The 27,285-nt window shown below is 38.9% G+C and overlaps 1 protein-coding gene across 1 annotated transcript in view; it reads right to left on the bottom strand.

The window, feature by feature from the left end:
- Nucleotides 1–1,528: 1,528 nt before the first annotated feature.
- Nucleotides 1,529–27,285, bottom strand: part of DNAJC3 (DnaJ heat shock protein family (Hsp40) member C3) — a 90,127-nt gene continuing 64,370 nt past the window's right edge. Inside the window, exons 8-12 of the mRNA XM_017543574.2 lie at nt 24,623–24,728; nt 24,420–24,540; nt 9,659–9,791; nt 8,629–8,777; nt 1,529–5,273 (exon numbers count right to left, since the gene is read on the bottom strand). Of these exons, the coding sequence (XP_017399063.1) occupies nt 5,116–5,273; nt 8,629–8,777; nt 9,659–9,791; nt 24,420–24,540; nt 24,623–24,728 (667 nt within the window). The 3' untranslated portion in view covers nt 1,529–5,115. The remainder of the gene's footprint in view (nt 5,274–8,628; nt 8,778–9,658; nt 9,792–24,419; nt 24,541–24,622; nt 24,729–27,285) is intronic.

Raw genomic sequence — 27,285 nt, 5'->3', positions numbered from 1 at the left:
TTTTTTATACAGAGTCTGTCACCCAGGCTGAAGTGCAGTGGCATGATCTTGGCTCACTGCAACTTACACCTCCTGGGTTCAAAATGCTGGGATTACAGGCGTGAGCCACCACGCCCAGCCCAAGAATTATCCTTTTAGCAGACACTTTAGAGAGAATTTTTCCTTCTTATACCGGTTTCCCTAAATAGATGTAATTTTGCTCTTAAGTATAAAGATGCTTTAGCTCTAAAGTATCTGTTACAAGGATAATTCTTTAGAGTTAAAGCATCTTCATACTTGGGAACAAAATTACATCTATTTAGGGAAACTAGTATAAGAAGGAAAAATCCTTTTTAACTGTACCTACAAATGGCACACTGTACACAAAGATATACCTATATAAATCTGTAATACAAGGAAGTATATAAATGCCAAGAAGAATTAGAACAGTATGAAATCCACTCAGAAATGCTGCAAGCAATAGTTTCTCCCTTATGCTTTTTAAATATGTTCAATTCTGATTTCCTCAGAACTTCCTTAGCACTAATGTTCCCAGGCTCTTCCAAGTCACAGCTGCCCAGTCCCTGGGATTATCTGTCAGAGGGTTGCTTAGGGAAAATGGACCTGAGTGAGGCCTGGAAATGTGTTCAAAACAGACATGCAACCTGAGTTGTCTGCTGTATGATTTATTAGAAACAGAATCCTAGTATAAGGTAATAAATTAATATGCATATTAAGCTTCTTTTTATCATAGAGGCATTCCCAAAGGATTTGCTCAGCATAAAAGGGTTTGCAGAGTTCAGGGTCTTTGAGGTGTGAACTGTAAGCTGGCATTAAGATTAATTTTTTTTAAAAAAAAGATCATGAGGCACCGATTTGGGCCTCGGGGCAGGGGAGCGGGCTTGGTGCCTGCTCAGTGAGAGCTCCTGAGGCTCCGGGAAGAGGACTTGGACCTCCCTTCCTCTTGCAGTCTCCCTGCAGCCCTCATGCCTGCTGCACGTGTTCATGCTGTTTATCTATCTTCAGACTCAGGCTGGCTGCTCATATAGTGCCACAATGTCACAAGGATTAGGAATTTGGAAGCTTTGAGCTTTCTGGAAAAGTTCTATACACATTTATAGATCCTAGCTCTCCTTGAATCTTAAGAGCTGCAGAATACATTAACTGAGAAGACAGTTCCTTTTGTTTGTAGTTGGACATTTGATTGAGATAGGCTACAGTGTCCTCCCTCCCAACTTAGGGCCTTAACAGGAATGTGCAAATAGGATATAAAAGAGGAAATCTTCAGACAAAGCGAATTTCGGTGTTATATTTTAATAGTACTGAAGAACTGTCCACTTTTTAAGTCCTAGGACTTTTGGGGGTTAAGAGATTTGAGTCTTTTCTGCTTTGTGTGCTCTGACCTTCACTGTCAACTTGTGTAAACGAAGAGCCCTTTTGTCACCTCAGTCACTGACTTTGCATGAAGCAAAGTTGGAAATAGACTTCTAAGATGGACTTTAAGAGTTTTATTTTCAAAGATGACAAAAATGAATCAAAAGCAAGGAAATACTGATATGACCATAAATATTTTTATTAAATGTGAAAATACACGGGCATAAAAATAGTACCCATATTTGTAGACATGTCTGAGACCCATTTCAAATATTAGGTTCTTTTTTTATTAAAACACTAAATTGAGATGGATTAAGTTACTTAGTCTTTTCTCATTCATGGTAAGAGTAATATTTTAACAAACATCTCCAATGTTTACCTCCTCCTTGCTCGGCTTTCCACTGCAGGGAAGTGTTTCAGCCACAGATGAGTCCAACAAAACCAGTCACTATACACAAAGCCACGCAGTGGCTAATTTTACTCTTAAATCATTCAGCAAATGAGATCATCTGTAAACAAAAAACCCCAAATAATCCCACCTTTTAACGTCATTTGAAATTACAGGATAAACTTAACACAAACAAAGGAATGATCTGATTTAGAAAAGGATATTAGTTGTTGGCAAATTAACATTTGCCTTCTACCTTCTTTTACAAATCTGAAAAGTCAACTACATTCAACAAAGTTGCATGAACTTCTCTAGGTTATACCATTGCTGAAAACTTGGCAAGACCCATTACCAGTACCCTGTATCTGTAAGGCAGTCGGCTCCCAGACAGACCTCACCAAGGAGCCATTTTTAACTTATATATCTTATGTCATTTTTTCATGGTAAATGTTACAACTTCTGACCCATTACATGCCTTTAAAGGTAAAATTTTTCATCATCCATTGTGAATAGAAAATGGTATTAATTTCAAATTGTGGTTTTATTGGCTGCCTTTTTTACCCAGTTATGTTTTTCCCTTAAACTGTGGGTAGTTTTAAAATTCCAATATCAGGGCAACACAAATCTGTTTTCATACCAATACTTTAAAAAGGATTTTTAATACTGACTAAAGAGAGACACTGTAGAATTAGTAGTATGTTACATCCAATTCCCATTAGTCAACTATCAAAATTTTTTTCAAGTTTTCATCTATTCAATATGGTAAGAAAGCACAAACGTTCAGAACTGAGGAATCAATTAAATTTAATCCTCTCCTTTTTGGAACTTTTTCACAATGCTTCTAGACTGATGTCTAATACTTCGTGCTGGGCAAAATACCCACAAAGTACAGACCACTGATAACTCCACTCATGGAGCTCACCAAAAAGGAAAGAAGGTAGGAGCAGACTAACAACACTAAAGCTAGGGTACCTCACTCTCTGATTTGACTTTTCCTGAAAGAGCCATAAAGGTTACCTGGCACCTGCAGTCCCCAAGGGAAAATAAAAGTAGCCCTCTTCAAAAAAGGAAAATGCCTTTTCAGTAGTACGGTTTTACAATGCATCATGACACCCTATGCCAGACAGGCAGGGGGAATGATTATCTCTTTACACATCCAGGCTTTTTCTCAGTCACACTTTAAGGGAAGCGAGCAGTGACCGTCTTTCCATTTGGGAGAGAAAATTGCCGATGCCTGTCAAGACTAGAACTCGACGGTTGTTACTTTCTTCATGAATCAGCGAAACAACACATTGCAGAGAATTCATTTCCTTCCATGGCGCTGGCATGTGGCACCAGAGCTGCTGCTCTCTCTTCACTGAAAACAGGCAAGTAAATCTGCACATCAGTTATGATAACTAAGTTAAATCCATGATAAGAATTTAGGAGCTGAAACTATGGTTGTTACAAGTGGAGAAAAATGAAAATGCAAATAAGCCTCTGGGCAGCAGGTGGGAGGCAGCCCGGCCGTGGACACATCTCCTATGCGGCCCTGGACCCCTTGCTGTTGGCAGCTGTCATGCTCTCCAAGTGGAAGGGCAAGTGATTTATTTCCTTTTCTTCTGATTTTATGTGAAAATTCTTATTCAAAGTAGGTAAAAGCCATCACTAAATTTCAGAGGTCACAGTGATATCATATACAAAAGGAGCCAGATTGAAAAAGATATTGCTAATATAGCCAGTAGTGAGATCAGTTAAAGAATAGACAGAAACACCTTGGAAATTATTTTTATACTGGCTTAAACTGAAGCATTAAAGCAAAATGAAAGCTGCAAGGAGTTCCTAGTTTTCCAAATGCATTGTTAGTTGGTAAAGAAATAGACTCCAAAATAGATGCAGAAAGCACTTAAGTGTTTTCCTCAATTTAACTACGTGGTTTCTCTCACTTAAAAATTTTGTCCACATATGTTTCAGGATATGACTACAGACGAAATATAATTTGTGCTCTGCTGTTATGTATGTCCATGGTCAGGATGCCTCCCACAGTGAATTAAAATGCCTGATTTCAAGGTGAGAATTCCTATCTAAAGTAATTCCCTCAGCTTTCAAATGCAGCATCAATAATTCCACAAATATTCAGTATTCTTGATTAAAGTAACATTTTTTAGGGAAGAAGTATTCAGTATACAAAGACAGACTAGTTCATTTCTCAAATAGTTATCTTCTTAAAAGGTAAGAAGAATATCTCAAGAGGAGATGCCATTTTATTAAATGAAACAATAGTGAAAATACAGACAGACCTGACTAAACTTGCAGGCCTGTATTTTCTTGTAGGCAGGAGAACATCTAGAGGCATCAAGATCTGGTAGGAGGGCAGGTCTGCTGCTTACCACATACCACCAGACAGGTCCACATGGGGGACCACAGCACTTTAAAATAAGGTCAAGGTTTGATATAAAAGAAGGAGAAAGAAGCTGCCCCACTGTCTTTACTTAAAAGTGGGAATCGCATTCTGTGTTTATGTTGACCAAGAAACTTTACGTTTCTAAGCCAATCCTGTTACACGAAATTCTCTATAAAAACTCAGAACTTCAGTTCTTGAAAAAGTATTTCAATCTGCACTTGAGCAATATTTTAAATACTACCACTATTTTATTTGAACCTGCTTTACCTATAGCTTTAATTTGTTCTGTTTAATATTAAAAGGGTTCATAGATAGTCATAAATTCAAGTTTCAGTATTCTTCTGCAGGTATTGAATCAAAAAAAAAAAATGTACATTTAACATTAATCCAAAGTCTAAACCTGGATATATTATCATTTGGTGGCACGATTCCTAAAAGATGGTCTCTTGCTCCTCCTTCAGTGACAACCATGTTGACAGACCAGAGAGGTATAAAGACGTGCATACTAAAGATTTCCCACTCGCAAGTGACTAGATTGACCACATCGAAGCACAGTTGTCCCTAAGAATGTACAGCTCAAAATGTTCATATTCTCTTTAAGAATACGGACGCATAACTACACTTGTAAGCACTGACTTACTCTGCAAGGCTGTGAAGAGGAGAAGAATCTCAGCTCCAGTGTAGAAAAACACAGAATACCTGGGCACTTCCACAGGTGAACCCGCCTCAGACCACTTCCTCCAGGCAGCATAAAATGTATGCAGGCTGCTTTGTCAGAAACAGAACCATTCCTTGCCTCCCTGCCCACTGCAAACCCATTAACCATAAATCTAACAGGGATAAGAACAGATTTTTTCCTATTAAAGCAACTCTTTGGTCATGGACAAACTGAAAGATATTTGAATTTTCTTTTCATTAGGGTCCCGAAACAAGATTTGTTTGTTTTTAATCTTTTAAAAAATTAAGGAAGAAGAGCAGAAAAACAGTTGGTTTAATTGAAGTGGAATTTAAATCTAAATGGTCCGCCTGAGCTGAAGGGATTGAACCCTTGCCATGAGTTCCAGCTTCTGTGGAAAGGGTTGCCGCCGCCTCCTTGCTGGCTCTCTGCATCCAGGGGATCTTCTCCGTCGTCAAACTTCTTCCTCATTTCTAGAAAGAAATCAGCAAATTAAGAACCAGGTAATAACTAAGGTACAGTGGCACGGGGAGTATTTTTTCTGGGCAGAGGAGGATGGGTGGGTTTGAGGGGCTACATACTTTTCAGTTATCAAGAGTCTTGCCTGACATTCAAATCCAGGCTCTCCCATTCCCACCCAGAAGAAACAGACTGTAGAAATTCGCCACAAAAAGGGTGAGGTTCAGGGTTGAAAATAGGTATTCACTGAAATTCACACCCCCAAATCTCACCCCAGAAGAAGCTACCCAAGCTTGGTAACTACCCAATGAAATTACTTAGAAAAAAGTAATTTGAGAGAAAGAAACTTCCAAAAGTCTGGTCTTCTAATGAAACAGCCAGATCACCACCCTAATCCCCAAAATAGTCTATAAAGCAATGACTTCATCAAGTACCTAATGGGCACCATAGAGCCTGTTTAATCCAAACAGCACTAAGGCTCCTCAGACATGAGGGGAGAGGGGCCTCCACAACATACAACTCCAGGAGGCTCACTTTTCCCTCCCAGGCAATTGGTGCCCCAATGGCGGGGCCTCTGAGCCCTAAGCAGAAAAAGACCAATGCAGACACATGGGAGAAGACAACAGAGAGGAATACTGCAGGGATAGGAAGAAAGAGCTCATGTCCTCAGAGCCATTAGAAAAACCCTGGAAGACAACCAAGGCAAAGAGTAGTCAGAACATATGGGCAAAGATTGCTCTTGGCGTTTCCATCCTTAAACTGCAACAAAAGCAAAAATTATGGGATGTAATTAAACTAAAGAACTTCTGCAAAGCAAAAGAAACCATCAGCAGAGTAAACACAACCTACAGAAAGGGAGAAAAATTTTGCAAACTATGCAGCTGACAAAGTTCTACAAGGAACTTAAACAAATTTATAAGAAAAAACCAACCCCATTAAAAAGTGAGCAAAGGACATGAACAGACACTTCTCAAGAGAAGACATACATGCAGCCAACAATCATAGGAAAAAAAGCTCAACATCACTAATCATTAGAGAAATGCAAATCAGAAAGTCAAAAAAACCAACAACAACAACAACAACAGATGCTGGCAAGGTTGTGTAGAAAAAGGAATGCTTATATACTATTGGTGGAAGTGTAAATTCATTCAGCCATTGTGGAAGACGGTGTGGCAATTCCTTCAAGACTGAAATACCATTCAACCCAGCAATCCCATCACTAGGTATGCACCCAAAAGAATATAAATTGTTCTATTATAAAGACACATGCACATGTCTGTTTACTGCACCTCTATTCACAACAGCAAAGACATGGAATCAACCTAAACGCCTGTCAGTAGACTAAAGAAAATGTGGTACATATACACAGTGGAATACTATGCACCCATAAAAAAAGAACAAGGCCATGTCCTTTGCAGGGACATGGATGGAGCTGGAGCCATTATCCTTAGCAAACTAATGCAGGAACAGAAAAACAAATACCACATGTTCTCACTTGTAAGTAGGAACGGATCAGGAAAAACAACTAATGGGTATTAAACTTAATACCTGGGTGTTAAAAAATCTGTACAATAAACCCCCATAATGCACATTTACCTATGTAACAAACCTGCACATGTACCACTGAACTTAAAAAAATACTCAGCATATAGCTAGGTTTTTTTGATAAATAGAAAATAGAGAATGCAGAAAAAATGTAAATATAAAAATAACCACAAGACCCACTTTGCTGTCTCACAGAAACTTGTCCTTTAGGCATTCAAAGATACTTACAGAAAAGCCAGTTTATTTCATTCTGGGAGGTTAATCTGAAGCCACAAATGAGGAGGAGGAAACCCACCAGTAAAATGGAGGGTTCTTATGCTGAGGGTTAATAACTAAGCAGGTATTATAGTTGATCTGAAACTCAGCTTTGTTTTATAAAAGCTAATGCACTTAGACTCAGGCCCCATATCTTTGATATCTCACAGGCAAAATCCATCTAGGGTGTTAGCACTTCTTAGAATAGTGGTAAACTCTGCATAGTGATGGGGGTGATAATGATACATGTGTTTTGATATATGTACAGTAGAAAAACTTTAAAGTCTTTAAAAGAAAAGAGAGTTCATCCTGAACATAAGAACAGGAGCTAAGTAAAAGGACCTGCAGCTCTTTCCTAAATGCATGTCTCTGTGCAGGGACACCCATCCCCTTGGTTAGCTCCCTGCTACCTTAAAGCTTAGACCAAGAGTCCCCATCCCATAAGAAGATCCTGACTCCCACTCTGATACACTACTACACCTGTGCACTGCACAAACTAAGAGGATTGAACTGCTCAAGGCAGGTTGTAGGCACTCAATATTTGCTAAGTAACAGGACAGTATGTATCCTACACTATTTGATAAGGGAAGTACATTTCCGTCTCCTTTCCTGGATTATAAATTACTTGAAAATAAAGGATTATTTACCTTCAATTCCATTCCATAAGTAGGTGCTCAAGAAAAAGATTTGACAAATAAACATAACATTTTCGTCTCTTTGTTTCATTTGTCTGGCTCAGATCACAGCTTCTGCTCCCACTGACATGGAATGCCACAAAAAAGCGGTAAGTGTCAGCTTAACATGAAATTCCCTCTGGCAACAGCAAAGCATTGTCCAATATTACCTCAATGCTTAGCCTGTCTCCCTGTTATGAAATTTCCAGGCCATATTATTGTATGGCAAAAGAATACATGTGGCCAGGTGCAGAGGCTCACACCTGTAATCTCAGAACTTTGGGAGGCTGAGTTGGGAAGATCACTTGAGCCTAGGAGTTAAAGACCAGCCTGGACAACATAACGAGACCCCACTTCTACAAAAAGCAAATATTTAGAAAAAGAACACACACGTAAACCAGTAAATCTAACAATCATTTGATTTAGGCCAAGATTCCTGGTGAACACACATGGGGTGAAGCAGGCCCTAGGCTAGACATCTGCTCTTCTACCCTGTGCAATCCAGCCTGGCAAGCTGGTTTCCTCATCCAGCTCCTGTGAGCTTGGTAGAGAGAATTCATCGTTGACCTCTGAGGTTAGAAGGAACCTGAGATACTGTTATCCTCCATGTTGAAAAAACTGAGACCAAAAAGTTCTGAGAAGTTGTTTGAGTAGAAAAAAGATTCAAACTCAAGCCCTCTGATTCCACGTTTGATGGTCTTTCCACCGTACCCTGCAATGAGGGGCTCCCCAGCATAAGAGGGCTGGATAAGGGCAGGCATAAAACTACAATTCTGGAACTGGGTTCAGGACCAGTCACTGCCTATACAGCGCCACATGGGGAACCGATCACCGCTCCACCCTCACTTCTAACACCACCTCTAGGATGAGTGAAAGGGATAAAGGCCAATAATACCTGGATCAGAGAGGACTTCTTTAGCAGCTGCTATATCAATGAACTTTTTCTCAGCTTTTTTCTTTTCTTCTTCATTCTGGAAGTTATCTGGGTGCCACTGCAGTGCCAATTTTCGGTATGCTTTAATGATTTCTTGCTTTTTGGCATTTCTGAGGGGTGGTAAGAAAATAATCATTAGTCGAGACGAGTCTAACATACTATCATAAGAATCAGAATTGATTAAGATCCTACTGCCAATAAACAAACTGGTTTTGTAAAATAGTTCCAATGGTCTCATAGGCCAAGGATCTGCACACACAGTTCTCGATGATCATTAAAGCTGACATCAGGCTTGAGTACTCGCTCACTAAGATTACTAGGAATAAATCACTCCTGATCTTTAGAATTTTCCCTTTTTTAAAAAAGGTACATCAATGAATTGTTTAACTTTCTGAATTTACAAGCTACCATAATTCAATTCTCGGCATTAAAAAGATTATTTGACTCTGAACCTCACTTTCAATTATGTTTCTACATTAGCTTACTTAATAGTAAACACAAATATCCCAAATTTTGATTGAAAGATTGCTGTTACACTTAGCTAACTATGGGGAAGTATATCATTTACTTAATATGTACTTTTATATAAGGTAAATCTTAATTTCAGACTTAATTCTGAAAGCACTACTTTATATTTAGGCCTAGAGGAGGCTTTTTCTTTCCCCATTCCCTCTCCTCCTCCATCCCCACCAAAAGAAAGCTCACTCCTACCCCTTTACCCTTCTTAAAAAATCTAGGCCTGGGACCCATTCATGCTACAGTGTCATATCTCTGTCGCCAACTACTAATTCTCTGTTGTTGCATTATTGGTGTCTATCAAAGAAACTTGCCTATAACACACTCAGAATAGCTCTGTAATGTTAAGATTGTTAGGGTTTAATCCATATGACTGAAATTACATAACAAAATGAATCAGAGGGAAAAAAAGCAATGATTACCTTTGAAACAGTTGATTAAAAATAGCAAAGTAAATTTTAAATTAATAATTCACCTTTTTACTCCCAAGATTTTATAATAATCTCGTTTCTGCGACTGTTTCAATAATCTTTGTGCTTTCTCTAGACCTTCTCGAATCTGCTGATCATTTTCATTGTGTTCCTGTGCAGTTTCATAATCCTGAATAGCTGTCAAAATATGTTTAAGATAATATTGTTAAGGCAAATTATCATTTGTTGCCTTTGCTTATCCTGTAAAATTGATGCTAAAGTTATCATCCCCCAACCCTTTCACTCTTTGGCCATTATTGCCAAAAACCTTAAATGACATCCCCTTAGTAACTTTGATTAAAAATATATATATTTAAAAGAGGCTGGGTGCAGGGGCTTGTGCCTGTAATCCCAGCATTTTGAGAGGCTGAGGTGGGCGGATCACGAGGTCAGGAGTTCAAGACCAGCCTGGCCAACATAGCAAAACCTGTCTCTACTGAAAACAAAAACAAAAAAATATTAGCCAGGCATGGTGGCACATGCCTGTAGTCCCAGCTACTCCAGAAGCTGAGGCAGGAGAATCGCTTGAACCCAGGGGGCGGAAGTTGCACTCCAGCCTGGGTAACAGAGTGAGACTCCCATCTCAAAAAAGGCAAAAAAGTTTAAAAGGCATAAGACTGAGTTTTGGTAGTTTATTATTCTCATTCAACAAAATGTACTGCTGTTTTCCTGCCCACCCTCCTGCATTATCTCCCCATACCCTCGGGGTAAATATGTTAATATCAGCAATTTATCCAGAGCAATTTTACCACCACTAAGACTGAAGTGATTGTTACACAGGAAAGAAAGATAGTGATAAAATGTCCTGGTCAGGTATGGATTGACAACAGTGCAAAAGAATTAGATGTTTAGAAAGGGAGCAGGAGGTGGGTTTGGCCAATGGGAAGCTAGAAAAAAAAATTTATAGAAGGAAAGGGAACAGAAGGAACTGTCCACAATCCAAATGACTGAGTAACCCACAGGCCTTACTACTACTACAAACCTAAGTGTCAATCAAAATGCAAAACACATACAGTCCCAGTATAGGGAGTCTGGTGACTATCCACATTGCATCTTTCATTTTATTTGTGCTTTTTTTGTTGTCGTTTTTTGTTTTTTTAATTTTTAAGAGACAGGATCTCTATCACTTCGGCTCACTACAGCCTCAACCTCCCAGGCACAAGCCATACTTCTGTCTCAGGCCCATGAAGTAGCTGGGACTAATGCACGTACCACCACGCCCAGCTAATACACAGCATTTTAAATAGTTAGAAAATACAAGGCACCTGGGTATCTAAGATCATGGAGAAGAGAGTCAACGCAGCAGGCCTGAGACTGCTATCCTTACAAAAGCCTGCTGACAAGGCTGGCTTACTGCTGATGGCTGGGAAGCCGGATTTCAGGAGTGTTCCCAACATTCCATGCTAAGAATGACTCATGCCTAAACTGTTTCTATGAAAAATATAGATTATGCTAAACATCTTTCCTTCTGGGGTCTTGAATTTTGGTGCAGGCCAGGCAGAAGGTATCTAGTGACTAGGCCCCAACAAAAACTCTGGGTGCAATGTCTCTAATGAGCTTCCCTGATAGACAACATTTCATACTTTGTAGAGTTTCTCAGTGCTGGGAAAAGTAAGCTTGTCCTTTGTGACATCACAGGGAGAGGAGTCCTGCAATCTTCTGCCTGCTTTCCTCCAGATTTTCCGTCTTGCACCTTTTCCCTGTGCTGACTTCGCCTTTTCACTGGAATGAGAACCCTGAGTACAACTGTATGCTGAGTTCTGTGTGTCTTCTTGCCAGATCACCAAATCTGGGGATAGTCTAGGGAAGCCCCCACTCAAATTTTTCTCAATGTTCTCCCTGGATAGATAATTCTAATAATAGATTGCTGGGTTCAAACTCTAGTTTTTATGAAAATGCATTTCACTGGGAGAAAAGACATCTGAACACTCATCTTGGCAAAAGCTAAACATGGAGGAAATGTAAGGCACTTTGGACAGATTAAAATGAGAAAGATATTAGAGTAAGACTGAGACAGCCAAATGCTGCAAAGGGGTGCCTGGAAAAACTCCAACAGGCCCGTGCACTGGGGTGGAGCCTCAGGAAGTTCCTGCGGCCCTTGGCAGTGGGGAGGAGCCGGGCCCCTCCTCTTACTGCGTGGAACCTGGGATTCAATCTGTGAGGTGGGAAGCACACTAGCAGGGACTCTGGCCGCGAGAGGCTCCATTTCCCACTCTTTCTTTTCACCTGATAAATCCTTACCTCCTCAAACTGTCTGTGAGCCTAATTTTTCGTGGCTATGTGACAAGGAACCAGTCTTTAGCTGAACTAAGGAAAAAGTTCTACAACAAGACAAACAAATTTAGACAGGCTACACTGCATAGAAAAACGAACCGCCACCACCTTTGGCCCTGTGGTGGTGGGAGGGGGACCCTTCGATCTTTTATCTTAACAGTGAGTTCTCACATCAGTGCATCAACATTAAATGTTACTGTGGCCCAACCCCCAGGCACATCAAAAACTTCTCCCAATTTAGTATAAAAACAACCATCATAAATATTAGTAAGGTTTAACTTTACAATTAACACCCACAGCATGACACACAGCTTAATAAGGAAATATACCTTGAAGGAATACAATAGGAAAATGTTTCAATAAAAACAATTTTGCTACTTGCGCAGACTCTACGTTTAAAACATGTTTTCATTTTTACATGTTCGGATTATCTCCCCAAAGCAGCCTTTTGTATCATAATTGTATTAGAATTTAAGGTGAACACATTTTTCCTAATGTAAGACAAAAATGTGAAATTACAGGTTGCTTCCTATATTCACATAACTGCAGATAACCATTAGAAACTAAAGTATGGATGACGTAAGACTCCCCACTGACATAACTAGAAAAACCATTTTAAATTCTATTTTCTCACATTCCACACGCTTAAGAGAATCTTTAAAAAGAATTCAACATATTTTTCCTTGTATTACAAAAAAAAAAAAAAAAAAAAAAAAAAAAAAAAAAAAAAAACACCCAACAGACAAAAACAAGCAATGGGTTTGGAAAAACTGGCGAGTCACATGCAGAAAAGTGAAACTCGATGCCTTCCTTGCACATTATACAAAAATGAAGATGGATTAAAGATTTAAACATAAGACCTAAAACCATAAAAACCCTAGAAGAAAACCTAGGCAATACCATTCAGGACATAGGCATGGGCAAAGATTTTATAACTGAAACACCAAAAGGAATGGCAACAAAAGCCAAAATTGACAAATGGGATCTAATAAACGAAAGAGCTTCTGCACAGCAAAAGAAACTATCATCAGAGTGAACAGGCAACCTACAGAATGGGAGAAAATTTTTGCAATCTATCCATCTGACAAGGGGCTAATATCCAGAATATACAAGGAATTTATAAGAAAAAAACAACCCCATCCAAAAGTGGGTGAAGGATATGAACAGACACTTCTCAAAAGAAGAGATTATGCAGCCAACAAACATAAAAAAAGCTCATCATCACTGTTCATTAGAGAAATGCAAATCAAAGCGACAATGAGACAACATCTCATGCCAGTTAGAATGGCAATCACTAAAAAGTCAGGAAACAACAGATGCTGGAGAGGATGTGGAGAAAAAGGAATGCTTTTACACTGCTGGTGGAAGTATAAATTAGTTAAACCATTGTGGAAGACAGTGTGGTGATTCCTCAGGGATCTAGAACTAGAAATACTATTTGACCCAGCAATCCTATTACTGGGTGTATACCCAAAGACTATCAATCACTCTACTACAAAGACACATGCACATGTATGTTTACTGCAGCACTGTTCACAATAGCAAAGACCTGGAACCAACCCAATTGCCCATCAATGATAGACTAGATAAAGAAAATGTGGCACATATACGCCATAGAATACACAGCCATAAAAAAGGATGAATTCATGTCCTTTGCAGGGACATGGATGAAGCTCGAAACCATCATTCTCAGCAAACTAACACAAGAACAGAAAACCAAACACCACATGTTCTCACTCCTAAGTGGGAGTTGAACAATGAGAACACATGGACACAGGCAGGGGAACATCACACATTGAGGCCTATCAGCAGGTGGGAAGCTAGGGGAGGGATAGCACTGGAGAAACACCTAATGTAGATGAGTTGATGGGTGCAGCAAACCACCATGGCACATGTATATCTATGTAACAAACCTGCATGTTCTGCACATGTATCCCAGAACTTAAAGTATTTTAAAACACACACACACACACCCAATAATGTTGATCCCATCACCGTAACTAAACAGCTATGAAAAGTAGAATAAGCCAGACACATGTCTGCCCTGGATACCATGCTACATATTAGCCAATTCATTTTCTAACCTCTGAATCTAAAAAATTTTATCTATCCCAAATCATTTTTCTATATATTCCCTTCACATTCTTAAGGACCAATGCAAATCACCAGCTACGGATGGGAGACATACGCACACACATTTGTCCGCGCTCCTTCCCACCAAAATGACGAAAAGTAATATAACCATAGCAGTACTGAGGACAACAGCAGACCAGCAACTTTGATAAATTTCTGGAAGATAGGAAATGGAAGCATATTAGTAATAAACCTAAGTAGAGAGAACCACGGTGCACACACACCATAAGAGGTCCTAGCAGATCTGGAAGCCATTATTTTTGGCAGAGGACCCTCAGTTTGGCAAGCAGAAGTAGCTATAAGGCAGCCATCAGGATAGTCCATGAGATGACTATGGGATGGCTGGGCAGGCTCTGGCCCCTATATTTGGAGCTGCTGGCTGTAGCATTAACCCCCACCGAGGTCCAAGAACCAGGCTGTAAGCAGAACGAAAGATGTGCCTGTGGAGGGCCCCGTAGGGCACTCGAGACCTCTACAACAAACTGGGAACAAACGAACAAAAAGCAGTCCCACCCAAAAGTTAAAAAGACCATTGGCTCAAAAAGCAAAGCCCAAACAGAACATTTTCACAGGGAAAGCTGTCACTAAGCTACCTTCCTGTAAAGCAGCAGTCTTTCCAGAGATTTTTCCAAACTTTTACACCACAGGTGATTCCAGTTCTCCAGAACACTGAAAAAGGAAAACTTCTAAACAATTGCACTGAATCCTTACTCTAATTGTTTGCTATACATAAAAGTCTGTGTTAAATATTGTTTTTCCTCCAAATTTCTGAGAAGCTGCAATACTGCCTTCTGGCATCAGACACATTCATACCACATTTTGAGGATGTACTTTCAGCAAAATAAAAAAAGAATCCAAGAAAGATGAAGACATGACTAAATTTTTAAAAAGAAGACAGAAAAACCCAGAAAGACAGTGAAAGGAGTTCTGGGCAAAAGATGTGCAGCAGGCCAGGCACAGCCAGGAGTTACAGGGCTAAAGAATATCTTCACAGAGAAAAGAAAAAAAAAAAGAAAAAAAAAAACCAAACCCATAAAGAGTATCTTCACAGAGAGCAGATCTCATTCATACACACTGTCATTAAAATATCAAGACGTTCCTGGTAAGACAGAGGCATAGGTTTCTTCTGGCAAAGAAACAGTAACTCCACCTTGGGGTGAAGCTACCAAAAAATCCTGCTCCAAATGAGAAGCATACTAAAAGTGTGGCCATCTGTGAACAAGTGACTCCATGTGTCTGACACTGGTTGGTAAAATGATTACATCTCCTTCTCTAAGGATCAAACACATGACTTGATCCTGAAGCTATATATTCATAATATATTAGTCTACTAAATGGCTTTCATTTCCTGACTATCCACAACTATAGAGGTAAGAATCTAAATACTACAAACATTATAAAAGTATACTAACACATACTTAACATGTAGTTGGAAGATAAGATGGAAATAAACTAATTTCCTTATTATCAGTAGTATACAATCAAGAGATGCTATCTAAAAGTGACAGAGCAAGAAGGAGACTTGGGTATATTATAACATCTATATCACATTAAAGCTGTAAATATAATCAAAAGATTAAATACTAAAATTGAAGGTGAGAAAGAACAGAAGGAACTAGTAAGGTCGACTCAGTTCTTCCTCTTCTATAGCAGGTAGACAAGGGAAACTGCCTAAACTTGATAAATCAAGAACTAGAGGAAGACATATTTTAATTCCAATTATAGTGGTAACTAATAATTAGAAACTATTACATTAATACTAGAAGTTATTTAAAAAGTGGTTACAGTTGGGTGCAGAACAGGCCCCTGTAGTCGCAACTGCTTGGGAGGCTGCGGCAGGAAGACTATGTGAGGCCAGGAGTTTAAGACTACAATGCACTATAATCACACCTGTGAATAACCACTGCACTCCAGGAGGGATACTAGAAATATTCAAATAATCTAAATGACAACAGAAAGAGAGGAACAAAAAATTCAAAAGCAAAAGGACAAAAAGAAAACAATAGTAAAATGGCAGACCTACATACAACCCTGTCAGCAATCACAATACTGATCAAGTAAACACTCCAAAGGACAAAGATTATAATTATCAGAATTGATAAAAACAGCAAGTTCCAACTATATGATGTCTACAAGAGACACACTTATAAAGGCACAAAGACACTGAAAGTAAATAAATGAAGACAGATACACCATGCAAGCAATAGATCAAGAAGGCAGAGATGATTCTATTAGTATCATATAAAACTTCAAGAAAGAGTACTGCCAGTGATAACAGGAAGACTGAGTAACAATGAACGTAAAAATTCATCAGGAGAACACTTGACAGTCATAAGTATACAGGCTGCTAATAGCAGAGCTTCAAAACGCATGAAGGAAATATTGACAATATCAAAGAGAGAGACAGGAGAGTTCACAATTTCCACAACAGATAATCAAAGATGTTAACTCTCCCCTCATACCTGATGGAAAAACTAACAGAAATATCACACCCAACAATTGTAGAATACACCTTTTTTTCAAGTGTACATAGAATATTAATCAAGTTAGATACCATGCTGGACCACAAAACAAGCCTAAACAAATTTAAAAGAAGGAAATCACACCTAGTATGTTCTCTGACCACAGTGGAATTAAAATCAAAATAAATAATAAAGTACCTAGGAAACCATCAAGTATTTGAAAATTAGAACACATATACATAATCCATGCCTCACAGAAGTCAGAAGGGAAATTAGAATACACTTCAAGACAAGTTATAATGAAAACAAAATGTGAAAGGTGCAACTTAAGATGCTTATATTTAAAAAAGGAAAGACCTAAAATCAATGAACATTCAACCTTAAGAAGCTAGCAACAGCACAAAGTACAACCAAAGTAAGTCTAAGGAACTAAAGAGCAGAAATCAATTAAATAATAAAGAAAAACCATAGAAATTATTAACAAATCCCAAAGTTGGTTCCTTAAAAAGACCAAAAAAACTGACCAAACTCTGTCTACAATGATCAACAGAAAAAAAAAGAAAATACAAATTATTAATATTAGAAACAGCAGGAATCATCTTACATACTTTTAGACATTTAGACATTGAAGAATAATATTATGAACCTCGTGCCAAAAAATTCAGCAATGTCAAGAAATGGAAACATTCCTTCAAAGATATAACTTGTAAAAACTAACACAGATCAAACAGAAAATATTAATAACCTTATTCTGAATAAAGAAACTAAGGCCAGGTGCAGTGACTAACACTCGTAGTCCCAGCACTCTGGGAGGCCAAGGTGGGCAGATCACTTGATCCCAGGAGTTCAAGACTAGCCTGGGCAGCATGGCAAAACACCAGCTCTACAAAAAATACAAAAACCAGCCAGGTGTGTTGGCATGCACCTGTAGTCCTAGCCACTTGGGAGGCTGAGATAGGAGGATCGCTTGAGCCTGCGAGGTCAAGGCTGCAGTGAATCATAATTGTGCCACTTCATTCCAGCCTGGGTGACACAGCAATACCTTGTCTCAAAAAAAAAAAACTAAAACTAAATTTGTCATCAAAAACCATCCTATAAAAAAAAAAAAAACCCAACCTGTGCTATACTTTATCAACAGTTAAGAAATGTCATCAACTATATTCAAAGCACTAGAGTAGGCACACACAAATAATGGCCTTCGTTCATAAAGTCTGTTTCTATTTAAAATGATGGAAAATCTTAAGGTTTTTTTCCCTCTCTTAAAGAAGCCTCTTCATTACTTGAGATCATTAGTCATAGGAAATTACAGTCTTGACAATTAACAAAAAGCCAAAATGAAAACGTATCTGACTGACTTCCCCTATCCAAACCTACCCTGTGCCGTAAGTCAAATGTGTTTTGTCACTGTTGGGAGAGGCAAAGGACCCCTCCGCAGCCTTCTAAGTTTCTGTCCCAGCTATGCATCTGCAGTGAACTTCTTGATCTTTGTTCCTTAGCACTTTTTTACTTCCAACTCTAAGTTTTTCATAATTTGGAAATCTGTCTTTTGTCTTTTTCTGCTGAATAATATTCCTTGACTATTGTAACTGTTTCCTACTTCCTCACCTACATATTATGCTCATGGGTTCACAGAGTTGGCACCATAGGGAGTACAATCTTTTACCCAACTGATAACGGTCAGCAAATATGCTAATCCCAACCTAGCAGGCAGCTATGTAGTTTTCCTTGTAACCACACACTTTTCAAATGAAATGAGAACTCTGCAGCTGTGGCTAAGAGTTGAATAAAAGTGCAAGTGTGAGTGTGAATAAGAACTGCAAGCATGACTGTAAAGTCAGTTCAGGAAATGTACAGCCAAAGGCTTTCATCAGTCTACATGCCATCTCCCACTCATTGTCTTTGCAAAGGACTGGCCATTTATTCTAACCACCTGCTTCCCACTAATTAGCTGAGCTAAGGTAGATGCACTTATTTCAAGAGTTAAAAGTTTCAGAAGCATCTGCTTTATAGTTTCCGATTACATGTGTCTGTGGTTATTATGATGGTATATAAAGAATGTCAATATCTAAGCAGCCTCCAACTTATAAAGTCACATTTAGTTATGATCCTAAATACAATCAGCATCTTCCAACAAAGACCAATCTCTTGCCCTTCCCCTCCCCATAAACAGAAGCCAGGAACCCTTGGTTGACAACCTTGAAAAAAAGCATCACCCGTGAGAAATGTGATCTGCTAGAAGGAATGGTCTCCTTCATAGCCAGGAGGCAGGCCTGTTGCCCCAGTACCTCCCTTGTAGGCTGCCTGACCTGATGGCCTAAGTACCTGCTTGAAGTTCCACTACTCGGACTCCTTTAGGTTAAAAATGCTTATCTCATAAGGAATAGAAACCAACCAGTGTTTTTAACAAATATCTTAAAGTTGGGGGCTAAGCCTGCTGATGCACAGAGGTGGTATGATTTTTTTTTTGAGATGGAGTTTCACTTTTGTTGCCCAGGCTGGAAGGCAGTGGTGCAATCTTGGCTCACTGCAACTTCTGCCTCTCAGGTTCAAGTGATTCTCCTGCCTCAGCCTCCCAAGTAGCTGCAATTACAGGTGCACGCCACCATGCCCAGTTAACTTTTGTATTTTTAGTAGAGATGGGGTTTCTACAAGTTGGCCAGGCTGGTCTTGAACTCCTTACCTCAGGTGATCCACCCACCTCGGCTTCCCAAAGTGCTGGGATTACAGGCGTCAGCCACTTTGCCCAGCCAGTATGAATTTTGAACACGGAATACTTCTGCGGGATAGGGTGGGCCTAGGTAGTATGACCAGGTGGAGTCCTAGGATAAGCAAGAAGGCACAAGAATCTGCGAACAGGACAACATCCTAGCGAATCAAAAGATAAACTTTACCTCTTTCACAATTTTGCCCAGGCCAGTCTTCATCCAGAGAAAGCACCCTACTTGGCCCTATTCACAGACTTCTGGACATTACTAGTAACAATAACAGCTGTATCAAATAGGGTTCATGCAGCAGTCGGTCACAGGTTAGCTCAAGAAGCTAGCTAGCTAGCCCACACAATACTGTTTGTACAGAAACGTCAATGCAAGTTCCAAACAACCTGAAAATAAGTGTAGTGGAAACCACTGATTTAGACGTTTCCTAGCAGCACAGTGCTAAGCATTTTCTGAACATCGTCTTACTTAATAGCCACAACAATTCTAGGAGGTAAGTACTATTCTCATTCCTATTTTATTTTACAGATAAGCGGAGTAAGAAGTAACAAATGACTTGACTGAAACCATATAGCAAAAATAAACGGCATACTCCAAAGAAAACATACAGATGGCAAACAAGCATATGAAAAGATGCTCAACATCACTAATCATTAGGGAAATACATATCAAAACCAAAACCAGTTATCACTTTACACCCATTAAGATGGCTACTATCAAAAAAAAAACAGAAAATCTCAAGTGTTGACCAGCTGAGCACCTGTGATCCCAGCACTTTGGGAGCCTGAGGCAAGTGGATCACTTGAGGTCAGGAGTTTGAGACCGGCCTGACCAACATAGTGAAACCCATCTCTACTAAAACTACCAAAAAAAATATGCAGGGTTTGGAGGCACACATCTGTAATCCCAGCTACTCAGGAAGCTGAGACGAGAGAATCACCTGAACCCAGGAGGCACAGGTTGCAGTGGGCCAATATCGCACCACTGCACTCCAGCCTGAGTGACAGGGCAAGACTTTGTCTCAAAAAAAAAAAAACAAAAAAAAACTGTGGATGAGGATGTGGAAGAATTAGAATCTTTATGCACTGCTGGTAGAATTGTAAAATGGTGTAACCATGACAGAAACCAGTATGGAGGTTCCTCAAAAAATTAAAAATAGAACTACCATTTGATTTTCCAATCCCACTTCTAGGTATATATACAAGAACTGAAAGCAGTTCCTCAAGGAGATATTTGCATACCCATATCCATAGCAATGCCACTCCAAAAGCCAAAGGGCAAAAACAGCACAAATGTTCATCAGTGGATGAATAAACAAAATGTGGGATATCCATACGATGGAATATTATTCAGCCTTAAAAGGAAAAGAAATCCTGTCACATGCTACAACATGGATGAACCTTGAGGATACTATGCTAAGTGAAATATGCTGAGAACAACAAGACAAATACTATATGATTCCAATTATATGAAGATCTAGAATAGTCAAATACATAGTGACAGAACAGTGTAGAACAGTGATTCCCAGGGGCTGAAGGAGAGGTAAAGGGGAGCTGCTGTTTAATGGGTACAGATACCAAATTTGCAAGATGAAAAAGTTTGGAAGGTCTTGTTCACAGCAATATGAGCATATTTAACTCTACTAAATTATATGCTTAAAAATGGTTAAGATGGTAACTTTTATATTGTATATTTTACCACAATTAAAAATAAAAAATAGAATAACTGGCCAGGCATGGTGGCTCATGCCTGTAATCCCAGCACTTTGGGATGCCAAGTTGGGCAGATCAGAAGGTCAGGAGTTCAAGACCAGCCTGGCCAACATGGTGAAACCCCACCTCTACTAAAAATACAAAAATTAGCTGGGCATGGTAGTGTGTTCCAGTAATCTCAGCTACTCAGAAGGCTGAGGCAGGAGAATTGCTTGAACTGAGACCCGGGAGGCGGAGGTTGCAGTGAGTCCAGATTGTACCATTGCACTCCAGCCTGGGCTACAGAGTGAGACTCCGTCTCAAAAAAGGAAAGAAAAAAAGACAGAATAACTGCACAAAGCCAGCCAGACTCAAAGGCGAGACTAATTCTAAATTCCATACCCTTCACTATGACTTTATTGTAAATAAATAAGTAAATAATCTTCATTCATTCAGCAAAGATGAGTGCCAGCACAAGCACCAGGAATGCATCAGTTAATAAAACAGTCACAGGTCTCTGCCCTCACACAATGTAAGTCCTAGCAAATATCACTGATATTTCATAAGGACACCTGAATTATCCCTATGTTCAAAGAAACTTTGCCAATATTTTAGTATTACTTCAATGTCAGTTTGTTCCTCTCAAAAGCTATCAAAACAGAGATATGTAGAGAGCTGAAGCATTTCCCTTGATTTTTCAAGATCTCAGAGGCAACCTCAAATAACAGTCTTACTTTACTTGCATTCTAGTGAGTGAAATACCCTGATATGTTTCCTGGTAATTCTATCTTAAGCCCCACATTAATAAATGTCCATGTTCCATTTTTCACTAACCTAAACCTATTCTTTATTCATTATGTACCTGCCATCATTTTAAATTGCTTATTTTAAAAAGGTAAAACCAGGAAGCAGAGGAATATGGAAAGCATATTTCTAACTCAAGATTTCAACTAAAGACATACTGTTATTTAGCTTAGTTAAGTAAGATTATTATTAATTTACATCATTTACTAAACCTCTGATTCAAATCCAAACAAGTCAGGTAATACCTGGCAGTTTCAGTTATACAGACTCTTTTCGTTTCTTCTTTCTTTTGCAAATTTAGAGAGCTGGCAACCATTCTCTCTCACTCTTTAATAAATTCCTATTCAAAATAATTTTTTCAAGGAAACAACAGACTTCAAAGACAGATCAATTGGGCGGGGCATGGTGGCTCTCGCCTGTAATCCCAGCACTTGGGGAAGCCAAGGAAGGCAGATCACCTGAGGTCAGGAGTTTGGGACCAGCTTGGCCAACATGATGAAACCCCGTCTCTACTAAAAGTACAAAAATAAGTCGGGAGTGGTGGCACAAGCCTGTAATCCCAGCTACTCGGGAGGCTGAGGCAAAAGAATTGCTTGAGCCTGGGAGGTGAAGGTTACAGTGAGCCAAGATCGCGCCACTATACTACAGCGTGAGCAAGTTCCGTCTCCAAAAAAAATTTAAAAAAATTAAAAACCCAGAAACGAATGAATTATGTTAAATTCGCACTAGGCATTTTTTCTTCAAAAATTAAGCAATCAAGTTTCCCAAAAAGCAAGTCAGTTTAACATTCAAGTTACAAAAGCATCTTTCAAATTACAGGTATTGATCGACTTAACGACCTATGCAACTTACAACCATTCAACTTTACGACCACAATCGCTAGCCACGACTGCTCCGCGTCTGGGCGGAGTTGCCCAGCTGGGCGTAGGACAGTGCGGGACAATAATCATATATGCTATATCATATCATTATTAGTCATTTTCTTGCCTTTCTTACTAAAATGTGAGTGGTTTATATCCCTATATCTTTAACAATATTAGAACATACTAAGTTTAAATTATATTTGAACAAGATATCCAGATGACATCTTTTATGATGAATGCTACATATTTGTATCCCATGGAAAGCCACATAAAATTGTGATGATTTACTTTTCTATTTACAATGATAATAAATAAATACCTGGCAACTAGTCCTTTTTAACCCTAAGACTTAACATAGTTCATACTCTTCTGCTTTTCAAAACTCATCATGTGCCGTGGTTTTTCACTTCAAACCATAGACCACTGTGGTTCAGTGATCTGTGAATATTCCACAGTTTTACACAAGGCTGTGCCTTTATCACAAGTTAAGGTGGCTTTTTAAAAATGAGATTTGACAAGAATGCTTTCATAATAAGCATTCAGGTCAACCTTTACTACTGGAAATGCAGTGTTTTACTTAAACCTGACGAATATAAAAATAAGAAACAAAATGGTGTAGAGATGATACAAATGGCATCAAATGAACAAAGAAAATTATGATATATAACAATAATGAAAGAAAATTATGAAAAAATATGACTTAAAGATTTTTATAACATCATTTCACAGTACTGTACATATAGCCTACTCAACTTACGACCAAATCATGTTACGACTGGTCTGTCAGAACCAATCGTGGTCGTAAGTCGAGCACTAGCTGTATAGTTAGCATTCTACAAGATTTAGCCCTTTTTTTTTTTAAACAGCTAAGCTCTTTATATTCTTTTGTAGCTTCTCTAATTACACACTCAGAGCTAGGGTTTACATACAGATGACAAAAGTACCTTTGATAAAGAGTTCCAAAAACTAACTGGAATGCAAAATCCTAGAGTAAAACCATCTCACCAAGTAGGCACAGTAGCTCAAAAGAGAAGAGAACAAGTCTGCTAAAGGCATCTTCTATGTGGACTACATGCCTTATTGAAGCATGCTTATGAATATTAAAACATCATTTTGACTGCATTCATTCCAAGCCTCTTCAGAGACCTCAAGGTCTTACTGCCCCACAAGATGTCCCACAAATAGTAGTGACCAGGTTGTCATCATTCCCTGGAAACTGCTTATGAGTATGATTCTTTTCTAATTGAGGAAGGCAGGGAAAAAGAAATTGACCAGTTGTACCCTAAAAAGAGTATCACAAACCAAATGTTATCATTCAAACTCTTCATTTAACTGTAAGAGAAAATTACTGTTTTTGATTTAAAATGCTTTACCTAAATTTGAAACAAAATATTTGCACTAAGGGTTTATAAGGCTCATTTGTTTTTTTAAAAACTGTCTCATTTAAATGTTCATAACTCAGTGACACATGAAAAAAGGTACAAAACTATATATATATATATATATAAGCATATATATGGATTCTATTTTTCAAAAACGGTATATTACTGTATATGCCTTAGTTATCTCCCAAAAACACGACACTGCTTTTATTCAAGGTCCTCACAACATCTAGCAGGAATTTCTGGTTACTTCGTTTGGCTTAAACAAAATAGGGTAGCAGCTATCCTATGTTACTAAACAGCTTGGAGTCACAGAGGACCATTTTATATTAGGGACATACAACATATATGTATGCTTTCTGTATATATGTTTTATACACACCAAGTATATATAGAGAGAATATGTATATGTGCCTAAAATAAAACACAGATTAAGGATTTACCTTCATCGTACATTTCCTCTATCAAATAGGCCTCTGCTCGATCTTTCAGGGCATTCACATTGTCGGGTTCCATCTGTAAAACTTCAGAACATACCCTAATAGCTTCAACAGGCTTCTCGTCCTAAAACGAAATGTGAGAAAAGGATTTATGGTTGGTATTCCATACGTGGTTTTCACATTTCTGGGAACAAGTCAACTGTTACCTTAGAAAAGCAGTGGCAAATCCTCTCCTTTGAACGAACTGTATATTCAGCAATGCTTGGCTCTGTTTTCATGACAGATTCAAATTTGCTGGTAGCATCTGTGTATCTAAGAAATGAGCAAATTATGATAAGATACAATGTCATTTGATTTCCAGAGCTGCAGAAAGGCCCCTCCCCTCTTCACCATGCGTTGCTTAGTCAATCCAATTGGATGAATCCCTGGCTTCAGATTTGGCTTTTCCCTTATTAATCTAGAGTTGCATAGAAGGTACACTCCATAGTTAAAAGAGTTCGGAGATAAAACATCTGACCACAGAAGATGCAGATGGACAGAACAAAGCATACCTGTGAGTACCAGTCAAACCACAAGAATTTCCTTACAGAAACAAACTTGGAATTCCGAAACTGAGTAAAACACCCTGTTGAGTCTAACTTACACTGATCACATTGAACAATACAGAGATCGAGTTTTATTTCTTGGTCAGTACACACTTCCATGAAAATAATGGAACCCATTACATGCCATTTCATATAATTAATTAATGTAAGTATTCACAACAAGGTACAATGTAGTTCATACAGAAGGTACCTGATTAAATTCCCAACTGTACAAGCTTTCTAAGAATAAAAGCCATTTCAGCATTTTCTTTAATCCAGCAAAAAGTACTAATCCTGTTATATACTATGTTACTTTCCTCAACAATACTAAAATAAAAAATATATTTCTATGCTATGGTGGCTCATTATTCCCAAAATACTACAATCTTCATATGTAAATATGCCAATGTATTAAAACACAGGCTTAACTAAAACATATAAAACAAAAGCCAGCTTTTCCATCATCCTCAGCAAACTAACGCAGGAACAGAAAACCAAACCCCGCATATTCTCACTCATAAGTGGGACCTGAACAGTGAGAACACATGAACACAGGGAGGTGAACATCACACACCAGGGCTTGTGCACTGCAGGCAGCAAGGGGAGGGAGAGCATCAGGACAAATAGCTAATACATGCAGGGCTTAATACCTAGGTTACGCGTTGATAGGTGCAGCAAACCACCATGGCCCCTGTTTACCTATGTAACAAACCTCCACATTCTCCACCTGCATCCTAAAACTTAAAAAAAAAAGAATAAAAAAAAACACAAACAAATGGAAAAATATTCCATGCTAAAAAGTAAAAAAAAAAAAAAAAAAGAAAAAAAAGCCAGCTTCTGGGAAAGTGGAATAGATGTATTTTTCCCAATGCCTCCAGCTAAGCACAACTAAAAACCTGAAAAATTATATATAAATATATTTTAAAACAGAAAGCTTTCAAAGGAGGAGAGAAGACAGACTAGCCAGTGACTCAGGACCTGAGGAAAAACATGGTAAGACGTTCCCTGGGTTCCTTTTTGTTTCATATATCCCAGACTTGGAGCTGAAAATTCCAGCAATGCAGAAATGGCAACAGGTACAGAACAACAATAACAAAAACCTGCAGAAGTCTGCTCTCTCTAGCCAGAGGACCTGAAAAGGGCAGACTTGCAAACAGAAAACTTTTTAACAATAACAGCTCAACTCCAGCCAAATACTATACAGAAAATTTCACCCCCGCCTCAACCCACACCCCTCTTCACTATTAGTATACAGCCTAGATTTTCTCCCTGGTGAGGCTGTAACAAGCTTCCCTCTACACCTCTACCACAGTAGTGTCAGGAAAGGCCAACTAGGGAGACAGGACTTTCATCCATGGCTGGTAATGAGTCCCCACCCCACAACCCCAGTGGTGTCAGTGGAGACTGTGAGGACCCAAAACTCTCCCCTGTGCAAGAAGCTCCCTGACCCTTAGGTATCCACAAAGTCCGAGTAGAGAACTTCCACTTCCACACAGCTCTAACAAGGTGGCGTCCACCACCCCTCTCCCTGCTTTGCTGGAACAGCGTCAAAAGCCAGCCAAAAGAAGTCTAAATACAAAACAGACATAACAAAATGAAGATCCCAGGTTTCAATTAAAAACCACTCATCCAACCAAGGACTAGGAAGAACTCAAACTGAATGAAAACTGACAATCAATACATGCCAACAAGAGGACAGAGATATTAGAATCATCTGACAAAGATTTTAAAGCAGCCATTTTTAAAAAGCATCAATTATAAACATGCTTGAAGCAAATGAAAAAAATGCCTAAGCAAAGTAGTAGAAAATAGCAAAGAAATAAAAAATTTAAAAAAAACCAAGTGGAGGTTTTGAACTAAAAAGTACAAAAAACAAAATAAAAGGCCTTATTGAATGCAGAATGAAGGGGAAAGAGAAAAGAATCAGTGAATTGGAGTGACAGAAATTACCTGACTTACCAGCATGGACAATACAGTGAAACGCTGTCTCTATAAAAAACTTGTTTTGAGACCGGGCGCGTTCGCTCATGCCTGCAATCCCAGCAGTTTGGGAGGCTGAGGCAGGCAGATCATAAGGTCAGGAGTTCAAGACCAGCCTGGCCAACATGGTTAAAACCTCAACTCTACTAAAAAAAAAAAAAAACTACAAAAATTAGCTGGGCATGGTGGCACGTGCCTGTAATCCCAGCTACTCTGGAGGCTAAGGCAGGAGAATTGCTTGAACCAGGACCCTGGAGGCAGAGTTGCAGTGAGCTGAGATTGCATCACTGCTGCACTCCAGCCTG

Source organism: Cebus imitator, unplaced genomic scaffold (genome assembly GCF_001604975.1).
Source record: "Cebus imitator isolate Cc_AM_T3 unplaced genomic scaffold, Cebus_imitator-1.0 Scaffold158, whole genome shotgun sequence".
In the NCBI taxonomy this organism is placed as follows: Eukaryota; Metazoa; Chordata; class Mammalia; order Primates; family Cebidae; genus Cebus; species Cebus imitator.
Note: the sequence above shows the minus strand (reverse complement) of the source record. Positions and strands in the feature narration are given on the sequence as shown.